The following is a 25,861-nucleotide window of genomic DNA, read 5'->3' on the forward strand; positions in this document are numbered from 1 at the left end:
TTTTACAGCACAAATCTGTTTAAACTTACTATAACGTATTGAAAGGATGCTGGTGTCAGTTTTTCTTGATAAATAAATTATATACATTTATAATACAAATTTTACACGATAATTACATTAGTTGTAATAATGCACACTAATCATACATTTTGCAAGCTTTCGATGATTTTACTTCCTGTTAGAATACAGTCTGATGTCAATACCAACTTGATTCCAGCTGCTTTTTCTATAAGCCTGCAAGCAGATATTTCACTAACAGTTATTCCACCAACTACACAAATTACTACAGTTGGCGGATGAATTGGTCCTTGGATTCCAGTAAAAAAAGATCCTGCCAGGTTACTTAGTTCTTCAAAGCTTTTATGATCGGTTATTTGTGAATTGACGGTACTTAAAATTTGAGCCTAAAAGTTGTAATTTCGATTGTCATTTTTAATATGCTGAGTTAAAAAAAAAATTATACAATAATCCCTTACTATTAATGGTATATATGATCCACTGAAAACGTAACTTGGACACGTCGGTCCTTTCAAATCAATGGGTTTTGATGGACTAGGAAATAATTTAAGACGTTTCGCATTAGCTGTCCATTTGCTTGTCCAGTTTGGTAATTTTTTCAGAACATTTTCAGTTTTAATGTTCAAAAGTCCTGCAGTTTCCATTTTATAAAAAAGAGGTATATGTTGATACCCATTTGAATGTAAATGAGCTTTTTGTAACGGCAATATTTCATTGTTAGTTACACCGTCACTTGTTATTGACAGTAACGAAAAAAGTCTAAGACTTTGATTTGGGTTATCATCTAAATGAAAAAAAAAAAAAAAAAACAAAAATTATTTTTCATCTTTTTGCCTCATTCACAAGTATTTTCATTTACCAATGTTTTTTAAAATATAATCTAAACATTCAGATCTTCTATTACATTCGAGAATTGAAATTTCAATGGAATGTAATTCTTCAAATTTAGAAGCAAGGGCATTTACCGCAGCTTCACATGCAGAAATATGAAATTCAAGCTGTTGTTTGGTTTTCGTTGTTTTTTGCAAACTAGTTTGAATGTAATGTTTCATTTCTGCTAATTGCATTGATTGCATTGCCTCTTGTTCAGCTATAATGTATTGAAGGAAATAAGAAAAAAAATTAGTCATAAATATAATAAATTATCTCATAATACGAGTTGAAGTTACACTTGGCAGTACATTTAAGAGATTTTGCTTTTGTACGCAAAGTTGGAAAAGCATCACTAAAGTGTTTATCCCTGACTTCGGCATAAACTTCATCTTTGCTGGGATCTAACTTTGTCTGCATTTTATCTAAAGATGCCGAGTCTATATTTATTTCAACAACTTCACTTAGCAGTCCTAAGTAAGTCACTGGAGTAAGTAAAGTTGAAACATAATCATGATTTCTATCCATTAATATAAAGGCACCAATTTCTTGTTGTTTACTTGGTGCACCCAAAGAGTCATCTATGGACGAGATCATTTTTAAAATTTGTTGACTATGTTTTCCTAAGGCAAATGTGAAATTCGGAGCTCCAAGGATCATTCTCAATGTCCATAAATTTCTGGCCAAGGATGGAAGTAAGCCTGTATCCTTGTGGTAAAATAAATCGGTAAACATTGGTATTTCAAGAGATAAGACGTTTCCATCACTTTTTATAAATTCCCAAGCTAGTGGTCTCATTGTTACCAATCCAGAAAGTCCTGAACGTGTATGTAATTATATTAAACGAACATAAAGTATGTTTATGTGTCACAGCAAAATTTCTTACCATTTTCTTCAAGAAGATTGTCCAATGCAATTGGTACCAGTGGTGCTATCAACATATGATGACAAAGACCTGGTGTTTGAGATAGCTCAGATCTAATTTGGTCAAAAGCATTTTGGCATGCCACTAAATCACACCTAACAATGTAAATTCTTTGAACATTGGATGGTTTCAAGCCTTGAGCAAACCTGAATATCTTGTCAACTCCATATTTCCTGTAATTTATTAAAAATGTAACAAAATCAAAAATGTTTATAATCACGAGTTAATATACTTTTGAGTTGACTACTTCAAAACGGATACTCCAATGAAAGAATCGAGTATTTTCATAAGCTTTTGTTCTATTACGAGATCTTTCTTTCCAGGTATAGCATCCAAAATTTCTACCAGCTTTCTTTGGCTTATTTGTTGAAGTGCACTTAAATGATCGTCTAGTGTTACATCCATTGCGTAATTTGTCTCATTCAGATTGTAATTAAAAACCAACTTATCCTTATCACATTCCAGGAATAATAAAGATAAATTGTTAAATTATACTTATCATTAAGATAAAACAAGTCTCTGCTGTCAGCATCAGCTGCGCGACTGATGACGTGATGACAGATTACCGACAGAGATTAGTAGAGAATCGAACATAACCTGTGTGCCCAAGCCACACACAAAAAACAACAATCAAAGACAAATGGTTGTAGTAAAAACTTTGTTTTATAAGAGGTGAGTTATTGATATCTAATAAATTTTATTTCTTTACTTCTTACGGAAAATGTCAATTGCAGGTACAATACATAATTTACAAGTGTTATAAGTAAATAATTTGTGCATCAGCTGATGTCATGAGTGACCTCACAGTGTATCCTTTTTTTTACAACATCAACATGGTTATTTTGATGGTGACAACAGCAAAAAACCTTACATAAGTTATCAGTGATTTATGCATTCCATTTCCAAGTGAGAGAGAAGCAGATGTTGCCTATCAAACTCTGAGGGTGGATTCAGAACCCTTGAGAGGTGGTGTTAAAAAGACACTTACACTTGACAATAATACAATCAAAGTGTAAGCCTCTTTATCATACATTAAAAACATCATTTAATAAGAAAAAATTTTTTTTTTCATAGATTTTTTGTTGCAGGAAATTTTCTGCAACAGAGGCAAGGAAAATCAGAGTAGGTTTAACATCATTTTTTGATTCCTTACTTTTGGTAACTGAAACCATGTTAAAGTTTGGGCCACCTGGAGCAACTTATGAACATTATTGATTGTTTAAGTTGTAAATAAAAATATCTTCCATATAAATCATGTCTGAACACACGCCGGCACCAAGTATTCATAGATCAGTCTATGGATTTGCCTTGTACATAGGATCAAATATGTTATTGTTGTTGTATCTGGTGTGGGCTTTTATACCTGTTGAATTTTTACAAGAAAATCTGGGTCTCTCCTACTGGCCTTCCAAGTACTGGGCTGTGGCTCTTCCCATTTGGATTTTAACGGCTATTGCTGTGTTTGCTTTCGCCATTTACCCAGCTATCAATATGATTTTGACCCCCAACATCGATGATCCCAGAACCATCACTGACGAATACTGTCTGGAAAAGCGAAAGAGTATTCCCGGCGGTATACCACCAGTTTCTGACATTCCGATCCCCGAAGTTAGTCGAAAATTATACTTACAGAATCATGAAATAAAGTCGTAATTAAAAAAATTGTTTTTTTTTTTTTTTTTTCTATTCATCCGATTCCAAATCCGTTTTCAATTCAAATCGAGCGCGTAAAAAAGTAAGTCACGTTTCTCTCGCCCCCATTTTCAAATGGCGCTGTTGATCAGTCGCCGTCATCGGTCATTATTGTGCTAGTAGCAGTCAACACTTTTGGTTTGTAACAATTCTTTTTTGCAATAAACAACGAAGAAATAAATAACAATGGCCAATGTAGCTGGACCGCTTTTGGCACCTATGAATCCGGTAGATTCTATGATGCCCGACTGGGTCAACGCAGAACATAGTACTGGAGTAAGTCGACAATTTTTTAGCAAATCGTTCTTTCATCATTTGTTGGTTAGAATGACTGTGCATCCTTCAAATTTAATGAAATGTTTTTTTTCGATCGACTTGACGATTTTGAAAATATTGTTGGAAAAAAAAAAAAAAATTAACTCTAACTCTTTTCGATAGACCTCAATCATGGCTTGTGAATTTGACGGTGGAGTTGTTATTGGAGCTGACTCTCGCTCATCAACTGGGTACTTGAAATTATTTTGTAAAATACTTTGTTGGATAATTGATTTCATTATTAATGTCGATTTTTTTTTCAGAACATACGTTGCTAATCGTGTTGCTGACAAACTGACACGAGTGACAGATTACATCTACTGCTGTAGATCTGGATCCTCGGCAGATACACAAGCAATTTCAGACATTGTGAATTACCATTTGGCGTTTCACAGGTAACGAGTTAACATCAAATGTATCAATATTAATAATTATTATAATTTTTGAAATTTTCGATTCATGATTTGCAATTAGGATGGAATTAGGATCAGAGCCCAGGGTAGAGACTGCAGCAAGCGTATTTAGGGAATTGTGCTACAATTACCGTGACACTTTGACAGCCGGTATAATAGTGGCTGGTTGGGATTCTGTAAAAGGTGGTCAAGTATACACCGTGCCTCTTGGTGGCATGTGCACGCGTATGCCTGTCTCCATTGGTGGATCAGGATCAACTTATGTTTTTGGCTACGTTGATTCCAACTATAAACCTGGAATGACCAAGGACGAATGCTTGCAGCTTGTTTCCAACAGTAAGTTGACGAATCGTTTTCTTGTACTAAACGATAATTTTGCTCAACTGATGATTATGTACAATTTTGTTTTCTGTAGCATTGGCCCTTGCCATGTCGCGTGATGGAAGCAGCGGTGGCGTCATCCGACTAGGTGTCATCACCAAAAACGGCATTCAGCGTCAAGTCATCAGGGGAGATCAATTACCCAAGTTTTACGAAGGTTAAATTTAGTATTTTCAATTATTTGGATGTTGAAGAAAACAAAAAAAACTTATGGCGATTAAAGACACGTTTTGCTAATATATTGTTTAATTTTTCATATGAATAAAAAAAATAAATGAATAAACGTTTTCCAAGAGAAGCAAAGATTGCTGCTATTTGGCGAGCCATCCAGTTCTCCAAAGAGCGTCCCATTGAGAGTACTGTCGAAATAACGGTACAGTTTAAATGACGGTGCTAGTTTGAAATTACGACAATCCCCGGTGAGAGGGTTTTTTCGATATCCTCCTTCCGTCTACTTTGTCTTGCAAATTGGTTATTATTGTTGTCCTTGATTCACGGACACGATGGAATAAAAAAAAAAAAAAAAAAAAAATCAAAGGGGCGTCAAGCAATGCAAAGAAGAGATGGATAGAGAAAAAAAAAACAAGAGTCAAGTAAGCTCTCGCTCGCGTGAAGCGCGCACAAACGTAACACACAAAGAGGAGCTGCGACGCGGTCCTCAAATTTAGGTCGCATTAACCACTTGGCCGCGACTGATGGACCTGCAGAGACCAGAGGAGCGCCAGCGGGCTCTTTGGTTCGCGGTCCATTGTCGGATTTAACGAGAAAATCGCTGCCCGATGATACACGCGAGCAAAGGACCACCTAAGTGTACACGCGACCAGCACAACGAGCGCCTCTCGAGACGCTACTGCACGAGCTTTTTTTCGTACAGCTTCACAACTATACTCGCGGTCGTCGTTTTTGCACCTCTGCGGCCTCCACCATCGCCAACGTCAATCACTACAGTATTTTTTTTAGTGTTTACAGTGTTTTTTTGTGTTGTTTTTGTTTTTTTTCACTCTAAACCCGCATAAAAGGTACGCCTCTATTTTCCTACAGTTTCTAATACTCGTTAAATTACTCTGTACGCGCACTCGAAGCGCGATCAATTATTACCTAGTGGTGTCCAATAATTGTAGATTAGCTCCTATTCGACGTACAACATACCCTCGCAAAAATCAATTACACACGCAATATACACATATATAAACTATCAAAAGGAAAAGGACATGAAGTCCCTGAGCGGGGGCGACGAGGTACCGAGCGTCGAGGAGGTGATAAGCTCGATGCAGAACTTCGGGTGGCCGGATTACGGGATATTCGTGTCGATGTTGCTGGCGTGCGGCCTGATCGGCGTGTACTTTGGCTTCGTGAAGCGTTCGAAGGGGGAGGACGAGTACCTCGTGGGCGGGCGCAACATGAGGACCTTTCCCGTGAGCATGAGCCTTATAGCGAGCTTCATATCGGGAATCTCGTTGCTGGGCACCCCGACCGAGATATACGTGCACGGCACGAGTTACCTGTGCATCGGCCTCGGGGTCGTCATGGTCGGTTTCATCATGTCAAACGTCTATCTGCCCGTTTTCCACGAACTCAGGCTCACCAGCACCTACGAGTACTTGGAGAGGCGCTTCGACAAGAGGATCCGCATACTCGGCTCCGTGCTCTTTGCCATCGGCATTGTAAACAATTGTAACATATTATGTCGATTGCCAACGTCGTGTGTGACAGAGAAATTTGATTTTTTTTTTTTTCTCAGATCACCTGGCTACCGATCGTCATCTACGTACCCGCGCTAGCTTTCAATCAAGGTAGGATACGTATGTGTACATGTTATACATTTATCCATTCATACGCGCATATGTACATTTTATATACCTCCCTGCGCACTTGCTCCGGAGAATTTATTGTGTATTATGTCATCATCCCAGAGAGTATCGCGATATTATATTGTCATTGTTACATTACAATAACTGTGCCATTCTTTCCTTGTTACCGGGCCATTTTGATGCCATTGAGGAATTTTGTCTATACATATGTATCATAAGTTTTGTTTGTTTTTTGCCATATCCACTTGGTAAGTGCACCTACTTATCATTGTTCCTTTTATTATCATGGCAATTGTGTCATTCATCGTTTCAGTAGATCGGTTCCGAGTTTAGTCAGCCATCGTCGGATGTTCCATGTCGATTTGTTTATCGTTAGCTACATGTAATTATAATAATAATCATAGAGTAGATTTCCTGATTTGAAGACAAATCCCGTCACACGTACGTTCACCCGCGAACACAGTACTGGATGAAAAAAAAAAAAGAAAAAAAAAGAAAAGAAATTCAATATTTCAGTGACTGGCGTGAGCACAATGCACACCATACCGTTCGTCTGTATCGTCTGTATTTTCTACACGTGCGTGGTACGTATACATATATGTGCCATTATATTGTTACAATCATCGAACGTATATCAATGATAGTCGATAACATTTGTTGTACCCACACGCATATCAGGGAGGACTGCGAGCCGTCGTGGTGGCCGACGTCGTGCAAATATTCATAATGTTCGGAGCGATGATTCTGATCGTGGTTAAAGGCACCGCGGACGTGGGCGGCTTGTCCGTCGTCATACGCCGAAACCTAGACTCCGGCAGATTGGAAGTTCCCACGTGAGTGTGCACGACCGTCACTCGTGTTTATAAATATTTTTTTATGAATAACTATATACTACCGTGCGTTGTTGAAAAAAAACAAAAAAAAACCAAATTGTCCATTCAGCACAGACTGGAGTCCCCTGACGCGCCACACGGTGTGGTCCCTCGTGATCGGCGGATGCGTCCATTGGCTTCAAATATCGGCCATCAATCAGAACATGATTCAAAGGTACCTCTCGCTGCCGACCCTCAAACACGCCAGAAGGTATATATTGTAATTCCCCACCCCCCTCTTCCTCTCTCTCTCTCTCTCTCTCTCCTTGAATGTGAAAAGCACCCGTGAAACATTGATCCTCAAACTTTGACGCAAAGGGCCCTTTGGTCCTTCATTTTCGGCACTCTGTCGCTGGTCGGCATTTGCGGTTACGCCGGTATGCTGGTCTACGCCTGGTACCACGAGTGCGACCCCCTCACAACAAAAGTACGTCCACATACACGTACACCCTAAAAATAATAACGTTATATCGTCCATACATAAAAATTTGTCAATCAGCTCGCCAGAGCCAAGGACCAACTGCTGCCCCTACTCATGATGAACATCCTCCAGGACTTTCCAGGCCTACCTGGTCTCTTTGTCGCTGGCGTCTTCAGCGCGGCTCTCAGGTCACTTTTTTTTAAAAAAACTTTTTTATATTTTCTCCTTCCCCAAACAATCGTACGAGTTTTCCTACAACAACTGCAGTTCCCTGTCGACGGGCTTGAACTCGATGGCCGCGGTGATCCTCGAGGACTTCATAAAGCCCTTTCGCTCGAAGCCCTTGGCCCCTAAGAGCGTCGATCGCCTCATGAAACTGAGCGTCCTCGTGCTGGGCGTCGTCTGCTCCAGTCTTGTTTTTGTCGTCGAAAAAGCCGGCTCGCACGTGTTACAGGTATACACACACACACACCTATTGTCATTATTATTATTATTATTATTATTATTATTTGCTACACCCCATAGCGATCATGATGATGTGTGGTTTGTTCGTATATAGCTGTCGTTTAGCCTGAGCGCCATAACGAGCGGTCCTTCCCTGGGCATCTTCAGCATGGGCGTCCTCGTGCCTTGGATCAACGCCAACGTGAGTCCATACATTTTAAAGATTAAACGGCGATTGGTGCGTGTACCATATTGCGCCGTGTTTTTTTTTTTTTTTTTTCAGGGCGCGCTGATAGGCGGCTGCTCGGGACTCGCGTTCATGAGCTGGTTGAGCTTGTCCGCCGAGGCGGCGATAGCGGCCGGCGTGATCCGGCACGGCGTCAAGCCCGTGAGCGTCGAGGGATGCACGTACTCCTTCCAACGGTCCGAGAACTTGCTGCTCCTCGTTCCCCCGGAGACTCTTCTGGACGAACCCGTCGGAGGGTACGTTATAGGCTACGCAATACACACGCACACCCTACACATGTGCAAATATTGAGGAAAAAAAAAAAAAAATAAAAAAAATAAACAAAACAACATACGTAATTTGTTTTAGCGAGCCGTGGGCACTGCACCGCTTGAGTTATCTTTGGTACACGGTGGCGGGAACTCTCGTTACGATGAGCATTGGTCTGCTGGTTAGTCTCGTTACTTCCAATAACGTTGAAAAACTCGACTCGGCACTCGTCGCGCCTTTCGTACGCAAATACCTTGCCCGTCCGAGCTTGCCGTCTTTTCAAGTTGAGGTACGTACTTTTTTTTTTTTTTTTTTTTTTTTCCAGCAACTTTTGTATTTTACTATTATTTTTTATCATTACTACAGGAGGTAAAATCAAAGACGGATCGAGCTGACGTGCCGCCGAAGCACTTCGGTAACAATACACTTGACAATGAAGCCACAAATGCCATGTCGTCTCTGTGATCTAAGGTTTCTTTGTTTATTGTTTTATCTCAAACTTTTCTGTTTTTTATTAACTGTAATTTTACATTCTCTTTTTCTTTTTTTTTTTTTCGTACTCCTGAAATAATATGACATATATATTTATTGTGAACAAACTTTCAATGGATTAATCAACAAAGTTTTATTGATAACAAATATTTACGTGTACATAGTGTAAGAGTCACGCTTTAGAGAGTAAATGTAAAAAAAATGTAATTAAACAACATAATATATCTATGCGTGTCCTTAATATAATGTAATTTTTGACGATTGCAGTGTCATAGAGTAATAAGTGTATGAGACATGATGATAAGTATTCAATATAATTAACAGTATCCCTTTCCCACGATAAGTAATTATTTATGAAAATACTTGTGTACAAACCATGTATTTATCGTCGTACCTTCGCAAAAATATCTTTTAGGCTCTGTTTTATTTAATATTGTGATGTATGCACGCATGCAATGTATATAACTGATTGACGATTTGTACAGCTACTTTGAATTATACATACTACTTGTTTGAAACTATATATTATAGTTACGTCAGTGAAAAAAGGTATGGATTATTAAAAATACAATAGATTTCTTGGCGTGATGTCGATGTGGCGTATTATGTACATAAATTGGATTTGTAAACGTTATCAAAAATTTTCTCTTGCAATTTGAAAAATAAAATCAAGTAAACTTGATCTATTGTATGTATGTATTTACAGTCATGAGATATATTATACTATGATTGTTATTATTGTTACATGTTGTACTAAAATATGTTAATTAAATCCTTAAACAGATATTATTTAAAATGAAATTGCAAAAATTACACTCCACAATGAAAATGGATATTCATTTTTATTCTCTTCTTTTTTGTTTTAGATGAAAAAATGCTTGTTTCATTTCAGCAAGTTCCACCTGCCGTTGTACATTATTTCGAAACCTGTTCTTTTCTCCACGAAACCGTGCGGATGTACACAGATTTGGAGGAAGAAAAAAAAAAAAAAAAAAAAATCCCATTACCGAACGGCGGCGCGGGTTATGATTTTCACGAGCAAGTAAAGGCCAATCAGCTGAGTCAGCCTGCGTATCCAATAAAGCCTGGAAATGATAAATCGGAAATATCATGAATGACGAGAAACAAAAACCAAGAATAACAATCGTAAAGAGGAGTAGGGGGTGACGCACTTGAGGAGCTTACTCCGAGCGCCGTCGAGGCTGTCGGGGCCGTCTTTGAGCACGTACTTCCTGATCCCCAGGACGTATTGGTTGACGTAGAGCTCCCAGTCCATGTTGGTGATGTCGACGTTGAAACGCGGCGCGCCACCGTCCACGGTCGAGCTCTTGATGGACTTGGTGAGCTCCTTCATGTTCTCCGCGTGAAAGTACCACTCGTTGTTGGCAAAAAATTCCCCCGACTTGGTGGCCCGTATCGTGCGCTTTGTTATCTTGACCATTCTATACGTATGAATGAACAAGAAGAGCGATGGAAGGAAGAGGGAAAAAAAAAAAAAAAAAATCGAAAATCGGTAAAGTGGTAAACGTACTGTGGTTTGTTGCCGCTGCAGCGCAAAACGAGATCAAAGACGAAAGCCGGCAAAAAGTGCAGGACCCCGAGGGCTATCTTGTGAAGAAGCTGGCTCGAGCGGTAGGTCACGTGGGGGTACCACATGACGTACTTGCTCGGCGACTGGATGGCGTATTTGCGCGTCAGGCCGCCGATCTCTCCCCACCTGCAATGCCACGCGCGTCGCTATACGATTGTGTGCCATGCAAAGCTACTCAAATGATAATAATGATGTGAAAACTCGCTTGATGGGGTTGAAGCTGCCGCTGGTGCAGTTGTAGACTCGAAAGGAGCAGCTGTCGCCGGTACGGGTCGTCGAGACGTGCCAGGCCGCGCAGATGAGGGTGTCGACGACGTAATCGACCGGAACAACGTCCACGACGCACTGGGGCTGGCAAAATATGCTACGGACGGTCCCTCGGCCGATTTCCATGAGGATACCTGCACGGATAATGTCGATTCCTTTCACCCAATATGATTCGATGAAGAAAAAAAAAAAGAGCTTCCTCGAAAATTGAAAGAAAATGTATTTTGTCGAAGCACACCGAGAGAGGTATTTAAGATACCATTCGGAACATTAATAGAATTAGTAAAAAAAAAAAAAAAATAAAAAAACAAAAAAAAGACACAGGTGTATAGTCGTACGAACCAGTGATGCCGCATACGTTGTCGATCCAGCCGGGAAAGGGTTCCTGAAAGGCGGCGCACACGATACTCGGTCTGACGATCGCCACCGCCGGCAAGCCCATGCTCTTGGTGAGGACAACCTGCTCCGCGAGGCCCTTTGTCAGCGTGTACGTGTTTGGGTGCTTGCCCATCAGCTTCTTCTCCAGGACGCTCATCGTCTCGTCGTCCAGATTCTCGCACATGTCCATCATTGTTTGTGGCTTCACTTTCGTGCTTTCGTTGTTTCGTCATTTTCGGATGAATATCGTGCAATTCAAAAATCGTTGTTTTGGAATACATCGTCGCAGCGGGCCGCGTCCACGTATAACGATAATATTTGAATTTTTAAAAAGTCGTGCGTGCAATTACCTCGATAACAGGATGTACGTATATTGTGTGTGCGTGTTAATTATTGCGTAAAAGGCACGTCGGTGCATCGCGATGAAGGAAAAAGGCTGAAAATTCCTCAGTCCAGTGTATTTATACGATAAACATGTGTGTGCGCAATATCGCAAATCACCGGGAAACAAATGTGTTTTTCCCCTTTGCCACCAACTCTGACTCGATTGACGCAAAAAAAAAAAAAAAAAAAAAAAAAAAAACTATATCTTCACCGGTGAAAAGAAAAAAAGGTTGAAAATGTCCCAAAAAAAGGAATGTTGATAGCCTCTCTGTGCGTATATTTGTATACAATGAGTACGATTGTCCCCTTACCTGTAGACCATCTCTTGTATGTCCCGAAGATCGGCGTTGCTGTAGGCGGTGCTGACGTGCACGAGGCAGACGAGTTTGACCATGCCCTTGCAAAGATCGACGACGCGATCGGTACCGCGGGTGTTGAGGTTGACGGCCGCCTTGATCGGCTCGTCGAAGCGCACGGTCGCCGCGCTGTGAAAAACCAAGCTAACGCGTTGCATCAGCATGTGCCGGTCCTCGAGGCTCAGCCCGAGCTCGGGCAGGCCCACGTCACCCTTGACCGGCCGCAGTTTGCCCAACACGCTCGGCGACTCCCAACGCAGCCGATCGAACACCTGCAGCCGATCATCCCCCCCCCCAATTAAACATTGTACAAAAATCACAGAGTGCAAACGATTCATGCGTATCGGTATGGGTGATATTGACCGGTGACTCGAGGAGGTCGCCGAAGCGCTGCTCCATGCTGCGGCCCCGCTTGGGCCGTATGAGGACGAAAATGGCCCCGATCCCGGGACAAGAGCGCAGCAGCTTTTCGAGGAGGGCCTTGCCCAGGAAACCCGTGGCCCCCGTCACCAGGACCACGCTGTCCGAGTAAAACACCTCGACGGCCGAGCCGCTCGCCCCTCCCGGTTTGAGAGCTCCGGCCTTGGCTCTGCCCTTGTCTTCCGGTCTGTTGTTGTTGTTGTTGTCGCTGCGCTTCTCCGCGTCCGACTCGCAAGTCTGGGCGTTGGGCGTACCCATGGTGGACACGGTGTGTCGTTTGCTCAACTCTGCTTTCGACGGTTCGCGAGCCAAATGGCTTTTGTGCTGGTGCTGGGGGAAAAAAAAAAAAAAAACACCCAACCGAGGTACTGAAATTCGCAATTACCGAGGACGGAGATAAAGAGTCAATATATAATGGCATGCGCATACGTAATGTTTATAAGCGTGCTGTCGTCACGTCGTTAGTGGGAATTTTTGATGATAAGCGCCGCTCGGTGGGAAGGAAACTTTTTTTCTTTCTTTTCTTCCCCTTTTTTTTTCTCGACAATTCACGCATCGTATGGAAAAAAAAGAAAAAAATTTCCTCCGCATTTGTGCGCTGCACTGGATTTTAGCCATATATTGTGTAATGGATCTACAAATGTGAGGGGGAGGGGACGGCAGAGATTTTACTTGTGCCATATAAAAAATGTGTCAAGTGCGGTTGGGGAAATCAATGTCGGTCAGATATAGTACAGGGGGGGCATTGGGTGCCATATTTGTGCGATGTTTTTTGTGTTACACTCGGAAATCGAAAAGTAAAAATTACCGGATCGCCACAGTCTCGTGGATTCACTTTTGGTACATTACTTCCGCGTGTATGTACCAAAAATCTTGTGATGAAAAAAAAAAAAAAAACAAAGAATCAGGCTTGACTCATTGTGTACACCTCGATCGCGCGGCGTGCATCGGCCACGTTGGAGGCAACAGCGGACGTGCATATATACGCGACCTCGTTCGCAATCACAATCGATATGGTTTCCGCGTCGTCTTCTTCGCGTCTCTATACACGCGTCGTTTGATTTCCGCGAAACCAAGTGTCCGCGCACAACAGGTGCACCTCGAACTATCCCTTTTCCTCGACTGCTTTTACATTTTTTTATACTATTATTTTCAACCAATTACACTCATCGCGAGAGGGCCCAACATAAATGTTGGCGCGCGATATTTTTTTTTTTTTTTTTAACAACCTTACGTTCTCTGTGCTTTTTTACCACTTCTTTTTCTTATTCTTCTTGCCTCCGATTGATCGGCACTACTGCGCGGAGCGGCTGTTCATAAGGGCTGCTATAGACCGCGATGTCTTGCATGTGTATATACCATAAACGTACACTCATTTTATAGAGTCACCCACACAAAACACACAATACATGTATACATCACAATATAGCACGTGTCCGAGTTTACAACATGTGTGTAGCTGTTTTTTTGTATGGACACGTGTATATTGTACATATGTATGTGTGCGCTCCACTATTATTATCGTATCGGAGTATGGGGTGAACAAAAACAATAGTAATTCAAGGGAGGACGTAACGATCAATTTTTATCCCCACTCCACCTCGAAATGTCAAACCATACGGGGGTAAAAGTTATATTATTGTACATTGGGAGGGCGCGTACACAAATGATGATGCGTTGTTTGCACGCCAAGTACCCACAAATCCATACACGTGTACAATAGAAATATACAACGGCGACTAACGAGTGCGTAATTACATACCGATCGTTAATATAAATGACGTTGGTTTTCCAAAGAAGAAAAAAAAAAACGGCCAACCGAAATTGTTCGTTTTTACCGCGTGTCGTTTGAAGAGCCGATTAATTTAGTTTGATCGACGAGTCGTCCAGGCTATATACTAATTTGTCCCACATGCGTGTACCTATATGGTATACGTATAGAGAAAAAAAAAAAAAAAAAAAAAAAAAAAAAAAAGGAAAGACTCACCCGTCACTGGTAAACTGCCGTGGTGTATTCCACAGCCGCGGGAGTAACGAACGCCCGACGCGCGACTGGAATCACAAATCGAAGAGTCTGCGAACCGTTGGACGATGTAGTTCTAATTTTTTTTGCCAAAACCACGCAACCGATCGCACCGAGAGGAAACAAGGATAAGGAGAGGGGGGGGGGGGGTATGAGGAAGATACGGCAAACAAGAGGCGCGTCGGGAGCGTCTCGCGCCTCGGTCCGCGGGAAACGGTGTGCTCCGAGATGCAGCCTCGGCCCGGAGAAAAAGGTGTTATTATGCAAGTGTGCATGCACGCGGGCTATGGAGGTCGGGCCGCCTCCTTGCACCCGGAAACACTTTCATCCTGCGCTCCCCCGGCCCAACGTCGCTCGGCAAGGTGAGAGTTGTTTCTTGCCGGATAAAAGTGAGAGTACGTATATACACTGCACCTCGCCGCGCGTCGTACGTTTTATACATGCATGTATAAATATATTGTATGCACTGCAAAACTCCGCGCGCAATAACATTGTCTTACGTTTTACCGCTGCACGTATACACATGATTATTATTATGTATGCGCCATCGAGATGATTGGAGCATGCGCTAAAAATAAACAAATGCGCCTTTTGGGATGAGACATTGTTGGGTGTTTTCTATAGAAATAAAAAAAAAAAGCAAGTAGCGGAGCTTGCAAGCTTGCCAATGGAATTTCATTTTGGCAACAATTGCCAAAAATATATACATGTATATATATATATTACGTGTATCGAGCGGGTAAAAGGTGTTTGGCTCGAGCGTAAAGATTTTTACGATTTTCACCAGAGAAAGGAAGCGATACGCACTTGCAACGCGTAACTTTTACGTTTTACGTAAGCGATCCGGATGAAAAAACAAACCACAAATGAAATGCAAGACCCATAAACGTCAGCATTTTTGCCGTATGGGTTATTTACATTTATCGACAGAAAAATATCTTATGAAATAAAAAAAAAAAAAGGAGCTCGTTTCATTTGATGGAATAAAAGGGATGTACGTGTATCTGTGTACAACCAAAGGCTGGATGATACCGTACACACAGCCGGTCAAGATTAAAAAGAAGAAAAAACATAAAGGCCTGTTCGGTTACCTGTAATCCCATGGTTTAGTGCCTCGCATATTGGTTTCCGCGGATATCAGACGCGGACCTCGATATATATAACTGTTTGTGTGTACGTACGTGTACACGCAGCCCCGCGCCTTGCCAAGTGGTGTACGTGCGATGGAAAGTTTTCAGGACGATGTGTATAAGGGAAGACGGGCCGATTGCACTTGAGCCCAGATGATTGTTACAGTTGATCCCGTCGAAACGTAATATCATCTATTTCATAGATGCTCGTTTTACATCAGAGCCGTTAATAACATTGATGTATATACCTACATGTGTACATATAATATGAATATACAATCAAAGTTATACAGAGAATAAACAGTTACGCGCCTTAGTCGAATCACAGAACGAATGCGCGACCAAATTACCATTGTTCGTAAATAACATCAGTTGCGTATTGACGTCGCGTGAATAAACGTATCGTATTGTGTCTATCATGGCAATTGTTTACAATACACGTCATCTCGCACGGCAAATACATTCCTGTAGTGTTTTGTCTATTACCAGACAAAGAACAGTGCACGTATGAGATCATTTTTAATCACATCATCAAGAAGTGCAAGGATCTTCAGTTGGAATTTGATCCCTTGCGCATTGTCGTGGATTTAGAAGTTAGTATATATACATAATGCTGATGCTCTCGAAACGTGTGGCTCGCAGTGACTACAGAAGGATGCCGATTTCACGTCACGCAATCGTGGACAAGAAAAATCCAGACTCTTGGTAAATTGTGTATTAAAATAAATAAGGCCTAATATTGCATTAGCGACGCTAATTTGTAACAAATGTAATAATCTGCAGGTCTCTCGACTATGTACCGTGATGACAAAATCGGAGGCGGGGTTTTGGTCTACCGTTTCTCGATCCACGCGAAATCGAGGCAGCTTTTATTGATGTTTTGATGACTCGTGCTTCCTTCGGAAGTATACTAATTCGAGAGATTGACACTTTCCTCATATATTTAGCAGAAACACATTTAGAAGCGTCCGCGTTGTATCCTCCCAAATTATGGGCATCTGCGAACATTATCCACAGAACGAACTACAAATGCATGCGAGTCATTTCACTCGCATTTTAATGACATGTTTTACAACGAACATCCAAATATTTTTCTCCTTTCCCGATACTTTACTAGAGCAAATTCATCTAGATACTTTCATCTTTTGGTGGGCTCAACTGCCACTTTTTTCTGTCATTCTTATCGGTAGATGGGCTCAAGTGCATAGCGCCCGGGAAGACATGGTAACGACGCAGCTGTTGGCTAATTTTTTTTTTTTTTTTTTTTTTTTCCAGTTCACTCTTCATTTTCCATAGTCTTTTCCAGAGAGAGAGAGATGAAAAAACGAGGAAGAAGAAACTTTTCTCGTTACGGAGCTCCGAGAGAATCGGAAGGAAGCAACAGGTACGTACACTCTATTCTCATTCTCGCAGTAAAATCACTCGCGCGCGGGCTTCTCTTTGTCAAGTATAATTGCTGATGTGTATACACCTCCACGTTTTTTCTCCTACTTGAATTACGTAGGTATACGAGCGGCAAATTTTCTTCTTCTTCCATTTTGTGGGTGATTATTATGTCGCTTGACAATTCATGAAAGTATACGGCCAACCTTTGCGAAAAATTTTTAAATATACTCTTATTGGTACATTTTCATACGATTGTCACATACTAGGTTCCCCGCATAAGTTGCGATCGTTTGAGGATGTAAAAATACATCCAACAAAATAATATATAAACAAAAAAAAAATAAAAAAACATGCGCGAGAATGTGAAAGTAGGTACAGCGTGTAGTGTGATCATACGCCCGTGGGTAAAACCAAAAATTAAGAGGTCGCACATGTATGCAGTTATTGCGAGGCTACAACATACGCAATAAATAATAATGATAAAAGTAGTAGCCGAGGTGTAAATATTATTATTGAAAACAGGATAATTTTATGCACATACAATTATCACCAAATGCATAGAAATAGATATTTACTTTTAGCATGTGTATATATACTAACGGATGTATATTGTCAAGTGCAATCGACAAGATGACAAAAAAAAAAAACAATCGTGCGCCTCGGTGATCGCGTCAAAGGATGCTATACCGCGGCTAATTAAAATTACGTGAGTTTCAATATCAACCTATAACGTAAAAACAACGGGTTTAGTTTGAAACGCACGTCTCAATATCCAAGTATTCCCCAACAGATAAAAAAAAAAAAAAAAGAAGCGTTGTGTTATACGTGCACGACGCGCACCCATTATTGCAAACGCAAGAGCCGCTGACGCTTTCGAGCTGATATACATTGCGAATACTTATCGAGCTGGACGTGCACGTGCGTAATTATTCTCTTACACGAGTGAGGAGACAGAGAGAGAGGAAAATAATCGTCCGCGCGGATGTACTTTCTTTTCGCTCTCCGTATAGTCTCTGTACACGTAAATGATATACTTACGCGTGCGCTCAATACTCACACATTGTAATATATGTATAGATGCTTGTTTGATTTACCCATAAGCAATCGTTTTTTTGTTTTTGTTTTTTTTTTGTCTCTACAGCGTATGTGTGTGTGTGTGTGTATCGGTAACTTACGGACTGTCGTTGTCATTCCCGAAAAGAAGTGCCTTCGCTGCCCTACTTAAATAATAATATAATATCGCTGATCAGACGCACCCTCGATTGGGACGTGCGTGTATATAGTTATAATGCACGATACCGATTTGTATTTGCCATTGGCGTGGTAGCGCGCATTGTTGAATGAAACCTGCTCGTTGCGATCGAGGAAAAACACATCACGAGATTTATCGATCGAGACGCTCGGTTGCAGCTATTTAGCGCGTGCCTGTTCTAAAAATACGAGAGCTTCGGGTATTTATAAACGAGGTGACATCACAGAGATCGGTAAGCGCGCGATCGAGGCATCATCAACGTATCAGAAAGAGAGAAACAGTAGCGGGAATGTAACGCTTCGGAGCGCCACGCGAGTCGATGAGAAGATAAAAACTCGCGATTCTCGTGGCGCGTATAATATACAAGCGGAGGAAAAAAAAAAAAAAAAAAAAAAAAAGATACGCGATGTTTTTGCACCTCACGCTGACGCTCCTCGACGAATTCATGGTTTTTCTCGTCTCGTTTCATTCTTCCTCGCTTACCAACATCATCGTCACGCCCATCCTTCCTCTCCTCGTGTTTTTAGCGCTCTCGATCCTTTATTGCCTCTAATTGTGTATATAGTATAAATATACAGGTGCTCGAACCATATACTGCAAATGAATCATGCCCTGCACGTATACTAAGAACACGGGGTTTTATTGAGGGGGGAAGTGAGAAAAGGGAAGAAAGTTGTATCGAGATGATCGGTTGACTCATCGGAACAATCTTTAAAAAAATATAGCATCCTCTCCTCGGTGACTCTTCGCTGAGGGTCCTCTGCGACGAAAGTGTATATGAGACAATCGAACGAAACAGTGTAGTAAACGCGTAGATTTCATTTGATCCGATCGGTAAAGTTCCGATATAGCGGCTGCATGACGGCGACGATGATATTTCGCGAACGGAATGTATAGCGCCCACGGGTTTATCTACATGTATATACATTGGCGCCTCTCTTTCACCTGTCATACGTATATATATATGCGACAGGGTTATTCCCAAACGCGTTGTTGCACCATTCATGATGTATAATACTATATACCTGCTCGTTTACGCTCATATTATATAGCTGCTGCCGGTGTGTGTATACGTGTGTCATAATGTATTTATTTCACGCCAAAAAGAGGAAATCGGCCGGTCAGTCGTGGGACTTTTTCGGAAGAGTAATGTATGTACACTCGTGGGCTCTTTTACGTCAGCAATCATGGAGTTGCTTTATCTCCGGTGACGCGTTTGTCCGCCTATATATACACATATACTATACGCATTTAATACATGAGTGTAGGCGGTGGATCGGTGTATATAGGTACGCGCTACATCTAGCCCATCACTGATATTTTACCGATACTTCGAGGGGTACTTAGAACCAACGCCTCGAGTCTCTCTTTTGATACCGATGTTGACTCCACGCCGGCACATACATAACTCAATTTGGCCATCAAACTTTATTGATTAGATGTTTTATCGGTGCTTTGTTTCACTATTGTTTGTGATCGGTAAGGTGCTTATTACAATTCAGGTTACGTATACGTTAATCGGAAGACAATTGAAAACGAAGAAAGATAATTTTAATAAAAATCACATGATCATTACAGACGAATGAAAAGATCTTCCTACGTATTTAGAAAATTGTCTTAGCTAAAAAAACGGTATACCGATGCAAAGTACTTTTTCCTCATGTAATACATCTACTGACTTTCATCCCCTCACAAATCCTTATATATATTCAAGTGGAGTAATGTCCACTATCATGGAAAAAAAGGGGTAACATAACTATACATGAAAGAAACAGTTCGGACAAGCAGTTACCGGTTCATTCCCCCGTTCTGCTGCCGATCTCGCTTGTTTGCCGCTTTTTTCGGAGTAGCGCACAATGTATAATACGCCCGCGAGGCGTCACCGGCGGTGTTCTTCCCTGAAAAAACGACCTCGTCCAACGTCGCAATGATTTCACAGCTCGGACGCACGCTCAAACGTGTCAGCCGGCCAAAAAAAGGTACAGCCCCGCGGCAATTTCGCAGTACACGCGCTAAAATAAAAAGAAAAAAAAAAAGAGAATACCAGAGAAATGTTTATAGAGTGGGAGGGAGGAAGCAGAGATGGAGAGGAGAAACGATCGGCACGCGATGCATCTTCGACAGTTTCCGGTCTTCCCACGGCCAATTCGGCGTTCGTTGATCCTCGCGGAGGGGGGGGGGGTGCCGCCGACAATCGACCGAAAGGGGTGAGTCGCGGGAGCGATTTCGGGACCTCCCCGAGGAAATCGTAAATCTTGTTCAAACTCCAGCCATACCGATCCTCGAAATCGGTATACAGATCGGTTTGCACGCAGCGACCTGTGGCGGATTGGAAGGTTCTCGCGCCGCTTGAACCGACAAATTCGCGGATCTGACGCAAGACGCGCGCACACGCCCACTTTGCTCTTCTTTCCGATCACGACCCTCGGAGTTGTTGAATCGATGGCAATTTTTCCTCGAAAAACGACGATCCGAGAAATAACCAAACTTTTTGTAGTATCAAATAGCAACGAGTTTCGTTCGAGACATTGTACGCACTCGATGATGTAATAAAAGTGCAAGTATACAAACGAATGTTCGAAAAAATCGGTATCGAGAAAAAAAAAATTTTTTGTCAGTCAGGCACAACGCACGAAGCGTTGATCAAACATCTTTGTAGATGAGCTCAATACATATATACATTATGTTATTATCAGTAATACTGTATATCCTTGATAATGAGGGCGATGGGCATTTGAAAGATTTGCTTCTGTTTTTGTTTACGTTTTGGAGCTGTCACATCAGCAGATTGTATCCGAAAAAGGTAGTTGTGGTTTTGAAACAACTAAAAAACACCTTTTGGGCGTAACGTGACGAGATGATTAAAGTTCGGTTATTATAAATAAATGTATCGATGATTGTCACGAGTAACAATGATCGATCGTTTGGATATATGCGTGTGAATAATAAATACGGGGGGTAGAAATTACGGGGAAGAACCGCGAGTGTAGAGAAAACGGAGTGCCATCGGAATTATTCATTGGGTTCAACGGAATTCCCGACTCCTGTAATTTGTTCCGCCTCCGTGTACAGCAGTGAACTCGGGCTAATTAGCTAGTACTCGAGTTCAATAGCATCATAGTAGACAAACAAAACAAATAATCATTGATTTTCTCAGCAAAACTATAGGAATACGTGTATATCTAATATTGACAAGTGGGACTTTTTTTTTTTTTTTTTTGGTGGTAGGCCTTCATTTAATATTCTCCTTTGACTTGTACGATTTTGCATTTATGGCGTGATTGTGGAAAAAAAAATCTTCGTGCAGTCTTAGTATGAAATTATTAGCATAATATCCGTTTATTTTTAAACACAAATAAATTAACGCTGCATACCACAGTCGTTCATTATGATGCGCAATTTTTTTTTAAAAACATTTATCGATTCCATAGTCATTACAAAGTATAATAGATTCTATTTAAATGTACGATTTCGCGTTTAATGTTTTAATCGATGAAAATGTCCCCAGTATTTTATGTCTTTGTAGTAAATAGTTAGGCAGGAGCTTGAGGTATCGGTACAAATTAAATTTTCGATGATATCTTCACGTAGATACATATTTTTGTAATCAACGTTTTTGTTTACAAATATTTGTCCGTCATATTTCATGGCGCCTCAGATGTCATATCGGAAAAATTAAAGAAAGTGTCATTTTTCAGCTATTTCTAGGGTATAAATTTTAGAAAATTTGTCTAGGCTTAAAAACAATTTTTATGACTTTCAAATCATTTGGAAACAAGCAGTAAACAAAAACAGAAAATTTATTTCATGTTTCTAACTCGAAGTTATAAGCAACACAGGAATGTTATGGAACGTAAATAGATAAAAAAATTAAAAAAAAGTAAGCTATTGAAAAAAACAGCTTTGGCAAAAGTGTCACGATTCTAGCAAGTGGAGCTATATAATATATTAGCTGAAAGAATGTAGTAAATGTTTCACGCTACATTAGCGTCTCATTTGACAAATTTTTGTTTGGTTCTTATAATTGAGAGTCTCGTTTGTATGATCGACAATTGGAACAATAATTGTTGTATAAATTCGTTTTTAATTAATTGACCAATTTTTTTTTTAGTTTATTACCAAATGTTTGATTGGACCTTGAAACCACCACTACGATAAAGTATAGTTTTAAAAATAAACTTTAAATCTCTTATAACGTAAATTTAAAAAAAATTGGGTCGTTGACCTTACAAACGAATATAAACAACTTGATGTATTGCGCGTCATTATAATTGCGATAAAATCAGTTATAAGGCGCTAATGTATGCGTTAAAAAAATAAAAACAATTCACTTACAAAAAAAAAAACATAACGAGGCCAAGTACATGCGATTATGTATATTTAATCAAAACGTTTTCATGTCCTCTAACTCTACCAAGGGAATAGACAAATTGTATTTACATTCACAATTAAATGATCCAAAAGAATTATTGACGTTGTCACTAAAAAATCGTTTTGCATTTCTACAGTCTTAATAGACCAGACAATCATAGAATTTCGATTGGGGAAAAAAAAAATCTCTCACCCAACATCATAACTTATCGGTTTTTTCAAAACTACCCAAAAATGAAGTTTATCTACACATCAAAGTAACTTATTGACCTACTACTCAATAAACAAATTTTTTTTAACGAAACAACATAATTTTTACCAACGAACTGGATAATCACTTACACGATACGCGGTATGTAATAGTTATACGACAGAGACTCCTACAAATAACGTACCAAAATGTCGTTGTCTATTTTCATAATATCATCAGCCATACAGCACGCACTATTCATAGCATACAACTTGTGGACTAATCCGCAACCTACGACACTAGTTGTTCTTTTAATTTCGTTGAGATGAGAATTTATACCTTGGAAGAAAATGAAAGATAGTGAAGGTGGATAAATTTATCAGACACGTACATCGCGAGCAAAGTCAAGTTAAAAAAAAAAAAAAGAAAATAAAAGAAAAAAAAAATTCAGAAGTACAACAGGTGTTGTATTTAGCCGTGGGGATTAAAAACTCGGTAGACATCGTGTTATTACTACAATTAATCAATAGTGGACTGTTTAATTAAATCGTGGATAGAGTATTTTTAAACCTTGTGATTTATCAGGTGTGTACCCAAACAAACCCGCGATTGTTATTTCTTGAGGGAAAAAAAAAAAATAAATAAATAAAAATAAATAAAAAAACTGCATGCACGACGGTAATAAATTAAAAAAATTTTTAAACTTTGGGTGATGTAATTAGTCGCACGGTAGGCACGTCCGTTGTATAATAAAGGTAAAAGAGACAAGGGGACAACAATGACGATTCGTTTTTTTTATCTTGATTCGATAGCACTCGAGCTTTCATCGACTAACTACACCTTTTGTAACGCGATAACGACAAGCGAGAGTGAATATAAGCTGTTTTTCTTTTTTTCATTTTAAAACTAACACAAGGCTGATGGAAAAAAAAAAATCATTTCCTTACCCTCATGAGGTACAATGTTTTTTTCAATCAAAAACATTATATAGTCAGTTGAAAAAAAAAAAAAAAAATCAAATCATTATCCTATGATGAAACTAATAATTTTTTTGAGATAAACTGTTAAAAAAAAAAGTTATTTCCGTAAAAACGGAAAATTCAGGCGCTCAGCGATGATACCTCCCCACTAGCAACTCGTGAGCGACCGAGGCCTCCGAATCCACGTGCGAGCGGCAAAACACCTTGCGGATGCAACCGAGTCTCGTGAAATATCGCAAAATAGATTGATATTCTCGTTAAACGTCCCGAGTCGACGCAACGATTATTCTTCGAATTCGGCAAAAGTTGGGAGTGACGATGAAACGGGAGAAAAAAAGAGAGATAAGTACACGCGCAAACGGGTTGACAGTGGCAACGGTGACTCGGTGATTCCCCATATGACTAATCCGCTCGCAATGTATGTTACACGTATATAGGAAAGTACCTATTGCAAATCGAGGCCGCGTCCACTTGATTATTCGCTTAGCGTGAACACAACCACATGCATAATGTGAACATTGCATATACTATATAGTGCCGTATATACATGTATGGATCCAAAGTAACGTCTGTTTTCGGGGAAAGAAAAAAAGGCCCATAAGCGTCCCATCCAAAATCGCGAATTCGTCACTTCTTGGCTATTCCCTCTGGAAGAGGGTCGTCTTTCCGGTAAAAAATATTGCCGCTGACGTCTTTCGGCTCCTTGCCTTTTTTTATTTTTTTATTTTTCGTCTCCCTCCTCCCAAGTGGCGCTCATCGCGAGAAAGTTTTTTACGGAAAAAGTCACTCTGTCTCACGAATGACAGTATATTCGTCGCTACACACGATTGCTACTTAAGTGTATTACTGTATGATGTCGAAAACAAAACAAAAAAATAAAATAAAAAAGAAAAAAAATTCACAGGAAGCCGATATGGTTTTGCGTTCCGCGCATCAATCCCCGCGCGACATTTGCATAAGCAATGTAAATTCATGTACATGCTATAGGCATAAATGACATATATATGTATATATTCGCGCTAAAATTATCTACTTCTAACTCCTGAGAGTGTAAGCGTCACAGATTATGCAAGGATGTGCTTGTATGTTCATTAAAAATGGAATTTGGAATATATCGTGTATGTTCCATCGGACTTGGGTACAATTATTTTTATGGCTTTTTAAACGCATTAAAAGAAAATAAATTTTTTTTTTTTTCCCCCGTAAGTGCAATACGTTTGATATATTTGAATACGTTTGGTATACGTAAATTTTAAACGACCACACGTAGAGCTAGACTATACATACTTTATCTCTCGACGAGTTATTTTATCAGTATCCGATTGCGTCTGTACGTGTAATCGATTTCTTTTGTATAGTATACATTACAGTATGTATTACAACGACGATACCCCATTCGACAAACACCGAGTCTAAATTAAGATGTTTTTTTATGGGCCCAAGGCGTTGTTCATATCAATTGCGTGTCTTAAGTTGGAACACGTGACGTTTGATGTAACCGCCCATAAGTATAGTTGAGTAAAATGACAAAAATGTGATGAATTTTTTCTAATAAAATATGTGTCTGGCGATAAAGTGTTTATTTCGATTGGATTTTGTGTACATCACCGGTGTTTCTATCTCTAGCTAAAAAATCCCCTCTCGTATCTGATGTATATACGAAAGGTGAATGATTTGTAAATTGTACCGTGACGAGGTAGGTATTTTTGGAGGCTAAGAAATAGTTTTGATCGTCTTTTTATATCACCGCACGTGCCGGTGTTGTTATACGCATAATATATACATATTATCATCAAGACTCTCAAGCCTATGGCTTACTACTGCGTACATTAATCAGTTACATCATTAATTGACTGTCTCAACATTATTACGTAACAATTCGGTCTCTTTTTAGTCCAAAATTATCATGTGTATATACATATATTTATGTTTACACAGACGTGACGCGTGTCTGCCTTTACACTTTATAGTAATCGAAAATTG

General features: G+C 40.1%; 6 protein-coding genes across 7 annotated transcripts; 4 read left to right on the top strand and 2 right to left on the bottom strand.

Annotated features, from left to right (window-relative positions):
* Positions 1–140: 140 nt before the first annotated feature.
* On the bottom strand, positions 141–2,371 carry Vps33B (vacuolar protein sorting 33B). Its single transcript, XM_014354171.2, has 6 exons — positions 2,061–2,371; positions 1,775–1,986; positions 1,200–1,706; positions 878–1,108; positions 477–802; positions 141–404 (listed from the first exon to the last, which is right to left on the bottom strand). Exons 1-6 carry the CDS (start codon positions 2,216–2,218, stop codon positions 141–143), a joined length of 1,698 nt encoding a protein of 565 aa, XP_014209657.2. The 5' UTR covers positions 2,219–2,371.
* Positions 2,233–3,028, top strand: LOC106640263 (Threonyl-carbamoyl synthesis 6). Of its 2 annotated transcripts, none has more exons than XM_023389217.2 (4): positions 2,233–2,485; positions 2,548–2,621; positions 2,721–2,825; positions 2,902–3,028. In XM_023389217.2, the coding sequence occupies exons 2-4, from the start codon at positions 2,605–2,607 to the stop codon at positions 3,026–3,028; spliced, it is 249 nt and encodes an 82-aa protein (XP_023244985.2). In that variant the 5' UTR covers positions 2,233–2,485; positions 2,548–2,604. The 2 variants fall into 2 exon arrangements, with proteins under 2 accessions (XP_023244985.2, XP_014209723.2); XM_014354237.3 differs by having other exon boundaries at positions 2,246–2,485; positions 2,697–2,825.
* Positions 3,029–3,067: 39 nt separating this feature from the next.
* Positions 3,068–3,475, top strand: LOC106640215 (phosphatidylinositol glycan anchor biosynthesis class P). Its single transcript, XM_014354170.2, has one exon. The coding sequence runs from the start codon at positions 3,068–3,070 to the stop codon at positions 3,464–3,466; it is 399 nt and encodes a 132-aa protein (XP_014209656.1). The 3' UTR covers positions 3,467–3,475.
* A 111-nt stretch (positions 3,476–3,586) lies between these two features.
* Positions 3,587–4,901, top strand: Prosbeta1 (proteasome beta1 subunit). The gene is made up of 5 exons (XM_014354260.2): positions 3,587–3,781; positions 3,944–4,011; positions 4,084–4,215; positions 4,295–4,569; positions 4,649–4,901. The coding sequence occupies exons 1-5, from the start codon at positions 3,692–3,694 to the stop codon at positions 4,774–4,776; spliced, it is 693 nt and encodes a 230-aa protein (XP_014209746.1). The 5' UTR covers positions 3,587–3,691; the 3' UTR covers positions 4,777–4,901.
* A 450-nt stretch (positions 4,902–5,351) lies between these two features.
* On the top strand, positions 5,352–9,832 carry LOC106640251 (sodium-coupled monocarboxylate transporter 1). Its single transcript, XM_014354218.2, has 13 exons — positions 5,352–5,633; positions 5,817–6,278; positions 6,356–6,407; positions 6,942–7,009; positions 7,104–7,258; positions 7,368–7,508; positions 7,616–7,724; positions 7,797–7,906; positions 7,986–8,172; positions 8,278–8,364; positions 8,446–8,645; positions 8,758–8,947; positions 9,025–9,832. The coding sequence occupies exons 2-13, from the start codon at positions 5,826–5,828 to the stop codon at positions 9,121–9,123; spliced, it is 1,851 nt and encodes a 616-aa protein (XP_014209704.2). The 5' UTR covers positions 5,352–5,633; positions 5,817–5,825; the 3' UTR covers positions 9,124–9,832.
* Positions 9,833–10,140: 308 nt separating this feature from the next.
* LOC106640214 (putative fatty acyl-CoA reductase CG5065) lies at positions 10,141–14,590 on the bottom strand. Its single transcript, XM_014354169.2, has 8 exons — positions 14,534–14,590; positions 12,490–12,876; positions 12,082–12,398; positions 11,351–11,601; positions 10,947–11,142; positions 10,682–10,867; positions 10,323–10,592; positions 10,141–10,235 (listed from the first exon to the last, which is right to left on the bottom strand). Exons 2-8 carry the CDS (start codon positions 12,802–12,804, stop codon positions 10,154–10,156), a joined length of 1,617 nt encoding a protein of 538 aa, XP_014209655.2. The 5' UTR covers positions 12,805–12,876; positions 14,534–14,590; the 3' UTR covers positions 10,141–10,153.
* Between the last annotated feature and the right edge of the window lie 11,271 nt (positions 14,591–25,861).

The sequence above is a fragment of the Copidosoma floridanum genome, unplaced genomic scaffold (assembly GCF_036245765.1).
Source record: "Copidosoma floridanum isolate Cflo_tuat_1 unplaced genomic scaffold, Cflo_Japanese_pri ptg000006l, whole genome shotgun sequence".
NCBI lineage: Eukaryota > Metazoa > Arthropoda > Insecta > Hymenoptera > Encyrtidae > Copidosoma > Copidosoma floridanum.